Raw genomic sequence first — 4234 nt, forward strand, 5'->3', positions numbered from 1 at the left:
TCCATAGCGATGGGCAACATGTATGCAGTAATTTGCAGTACACTCTGAAACAAACCTTCAAAAAATCAATTAATAAAGCATATATTAAAATTGCCTTTGTATTTTCAAATGCAATGACAAATGACTTTCTCGAGACAAATCAAATTCCTGCAAGATGTGACTGATTTCAGCACAGACAGTATGGAACAAGAAGCTCATGTCAACATATAAGAGAATCAACCGAACCTGGATTGAAAAGTGTATGGAAAGAAGAGAGTACTGGGAATGTATAGAATATAGTCTTTTAACTACTGGCCTTAGGGTTCCTGCCAGTTATTTAGTCAGAAGGAGGCATACATTTATGTATGAATATACTCCAAGGTAAACGCATAATATTGCTTTACAGAATGCTTTTTCACATCCAGTGCCTATGTATTAGCTATTATTTGCCTCGCATTGATCTACACACTGGGAAGAGACAGCAATAGATAAGGAAAAGTCCCTGCTTATAAGGAACTTTTCGTGGAGAAAATAGACAATAAATCCATAGAAAAGATAAATATATACAGCAGTTTAAAGGAGTGAAATGCTATGAAAAAAAGAAAAACATGTTACAGCTTTTATAAGAATATATTAGACATTTATGCAAAAACTTATTTGAAATGACAGAGGGAACCCTTGGAATATCGAGGGGAGGAGTGTCCCAGGTAGAGGGAATAAGAAAGGGAAAGGCTTTGGCATATTTGAGAAACAACAAGAAGATAGTGAAATGAGTATAATGAGAGTCTATAATGAATATCGTCAGGTGGTAGGAGATGAAGTGGTAAAAGCAGGTGGTGTTAAGATTATATGGGTCTGGTATACCATGGTAAGGAATTTAAAACATTTAAAAATCTCTCTCTCACTTTTTTGAGATGGGATCTCATTATGTTGCCCAGGCTGGTTTCGAACTCCTGGGCTCAAGCAGTCTTCCCACTTCAGCCTCCAAAGCAGCTTGGATTACAGGCATGCACCACCATACCAGGCTTTAAAATTTTTTATCCTGTAGATTAATAGATTACTTATTTTTGTTTTTGTCAAATTCTGAGTTCAATATAATCTAGGAATTATATCTCTGTATAATTGAATTAAATGAGCCCTGTCTAATCTATTACAGTTATGATTCTGGTCCCCAGAGTGGACAAAATCAGATATGCAACACCTTTAAGGGAATTCTGCCTTAATTTGGCTTATTACTACTTATATGTATTTATATGTAACACAGTAATCTACCATAATCCACCAAATGACAATGTTTATTAAACTAAAAAATATTATGTAGGAAAGCAAAATGCAATTATTTCAAGTACCAATATATTGATTGAAGCACAGAGAAAAATGGTAAGAAGTCCATAAATCAATTTGATGAAAAATATGAGAACAAAAAATTAGAAACATGTAAATGCTCCACAGAAATAATTGGAGAGATGACTGAAATGCCTGAAGTAATGCTGATGAATAGAGGTTAGATTATTGTAATTTAGTTATTAAAGAGAAAGGGAACTCCTACAGGCTTGAGAACTTGGAACCTCTCAGATTACATACCTTGTTATTATTATTATTGCCTTAAAACGTAAGAGGATGGAGAGGAAGATAGGACAAAGGAATGTATTAGGATTTATTTTGTCGTATGTGGTAAAATCCAGGTCAAATTAGTTTTTCATAAAATGCTAATTTGACTCATAAATAAAATCTGCAACGGTGTATCTGGCTTTAGCTACAGTTGCGTTCAAGAGTTAAAGTGACACCATCAAGCACACTGTCTATCTCAGCTTTGCTTTCGTTCTCATGCTGTCCTCACGTATTGGCAATGGTTGGCAGTAGGAATTCAGAGTTAACATTCTACCAGTTTAGACACCATTTCAAAAAAGAGTGTGTCTTTCTGACAAAGGCAGCATTCCTGGGATGGAGTCTGATTAGCATGGCTTGGGTCACATCCTACACTATACCAATCACTATGACTAGAGGAATTAGAGGAATTAGACATCCTTTTTTTTTTTTTTTTTTTTGCAAGACGTCTTCCATGCTTATCTTTATTTTCAGAGGATTGGGTCAGCCCCACCATGTACAACATAGACTGAGAGTGGGGGACTTTGGTTCATCAAAAGAAAAATATACGTCTTTCTATTAATATATGTTATGCAGATCTATCAATTGGGTGGCAATATTGTGCAGGGATGCTGCACAACAAAAACTATATATCCACTTCCAAGTGACTGAGAAAGGAGACAAGGAAGAGAAAAGAAAGGAAGAGAAAGAAAATATATGGAGGAGAGGAGAGGAGCAGAATAGAGAGGACAGAGAATCAGAGGAGTGGAGAGAGACACACACATGGCAGGAGAGAGAAGAGACAGAGAGAGACTGAGAGAGAGAGATTCATTTTAATGAACAGCATCAATATTTTTATATGGCCAGTTTGCAGACCTGCTTACAGCTACAAACCCAGCAGACAAGGCACTATTAAGAAGGTTACATGAGCATGAAAATTCTATGTTGAAAAGAGTGGGAATCTAATAGTTGGTTTTGCAAACACACAAGCTCTCGTGACAGTAGGTTTTGCAGTATCTAAATACAAAAGACAAGCTCTCTTGCTCCACTGAGGATATCACATGCCTAAGGCTTTTCACATTTTCAATAAATGCAGATGTCTGCTCAGGACTTTCTTTACAGCCTCTTTGACCTCTTTATTCCTGAGGCTATAGATGATGGGATTTAACATTGGGGTTATCACTCCATAAGACAGCCCAATAATCTCATCAGATGTATGAGTGTTCTTTGACTTGGGTTTCATGTACATAAAAAGGGCTGAACCATAGAATAATATGACCACAATCCAGTGCACTGAACAGGTAGAGAAGGCTTTCTTTCTTCCCTCAGCAGAATTCTCAGGATGGAAGAGAGAATAAACACACAGGAGATGAAAATTAACAGTAGAGGAATCACCAATAAAACAATATTTGTCACTGTCATGATAAGCACATTGATGGTGCTATCTGAACAAACAAGTGTTAGAAGGGCCAAGATTTCACAGGTAATATGATCAATGACATTATTCCCACAGAAAGGCAATATCACTGTCAAAACTGTTTGCAATCGGGAGGTCAGCCAGCCTATGATCCAGGACCATGCAGCCATTTGCACATACAGCACTCCGTTCATGATGATGGAGTACCTCAGTGGGTTGCAGATGGCCACACAGCGGTCACAGGCCATCATAGCCAGGAGGACACACTCAGTGGAGCCCAAGCCAAGTGACACAACCATCTGCAGAGCACAGCCAATGAAGGAGATGGATTTTCTCTCAGACATCAATCTAATAAGCATTGGAGGAATGGATGATGATGTGTAACAGACGTCTAAGAATGAGAGGTTTCCAAGAAAGAAATACATGGGGGTATGGAGGCGAGAATCCAGGATGCTGATGATAATGAGGAGGTATTTCCCAGGAGGATTATCATGTACGTGATGAGGCACAGCACTAACAGGAAAAGCTGGAGCTCTGGATATTGGAAAAGCCCCCCTAGAAAGAATTCAGTCACGGCAGAGTAATTTCTCGTCTCCATGTGTTCTAGGTCACCTGCCTGCTGGATATAGAAAAGGACATGATTCAGGTAAATTGAAATGTTTGATACATCAAAATCTGTAAATCTGTACATCTACAGATTTTCAATACAAATTTGCTTCCAATATTGTGTTTGATTCTTAGAATACTCCTAGTAAGCAAAACAGTATGGATATTGTACTAGTTTTATTGATTATGAAAAGTGAGACATTGAGAAACCCAATACATCTTAGGACTACACAGCAGCACAGTGAAAGCTACCAATACTGCCAGAATTCTTCTGGGAAGTGTCAAAGTTTAGGCACATGCTGCTTTCAAATGTAGAAAGAGATTTTGAACTTAAAGCTATTCTTTTGATGAAGATGGCCTCTATTTAAAAGATTTTATAGACTGCCAGTGACATATCATTTTACCTGGATGTAGCTTTGGTAAGTTGCTTATTTTTCTGAGTTGCAGATAGTTCATAGTAAGCTTGGAAAAAGCAATAATTATTTATTAGAGTATAGTTAGAATTAGATAAAATATTAAGTGCCTAGAACCTAATGGTTCCAACATGGCATATATGTGTGTGTGTGTGTGTGTGTGTATGCATATATGTAATATAATTATATTTACCTTATACAAGATATAATATTAAATGTATTTTTATACACA

The 4234-nt window shown here is 37.1% G+C and overlaps 1 protein-coding gene across 1 annotated transcript; it reads right to left on the bottom strand.

Moving 5' to 3' along the window:
• Positions 1-2641: 2641 nt before the first annotated feature.
• LOC100590518 (olfactory receptor 13D1-like) lies at positions 2642-3674 on the bottom strand. Its single transcript, XM_012504100.2, is given in 3 exon segments — positions 2642-2898; positions 2901-3455; positions 3458-3674. Coding segments are annotated over 3 exon segments (1029 nt in total).
• Between the last annotated feature and the right edge of the window lie 560 nt (positions 3675-4234).

The sequence above is a fragment of the Nomascus leucogenys genome, chromosome 23, assembly GCF_006542625.1.
Source record: "Nomascus leucogenys isolate Asia chromosome 23, Asia_NLE_v1, whole genome shotgun sequence".
Taxonomy (NCBI): domain Eukaryota; kingdom Metazoa; phylum Chordata; class Mammalia; order Primates; family Hylobatidae; genus Nomascus; species Nomascus leucogenys.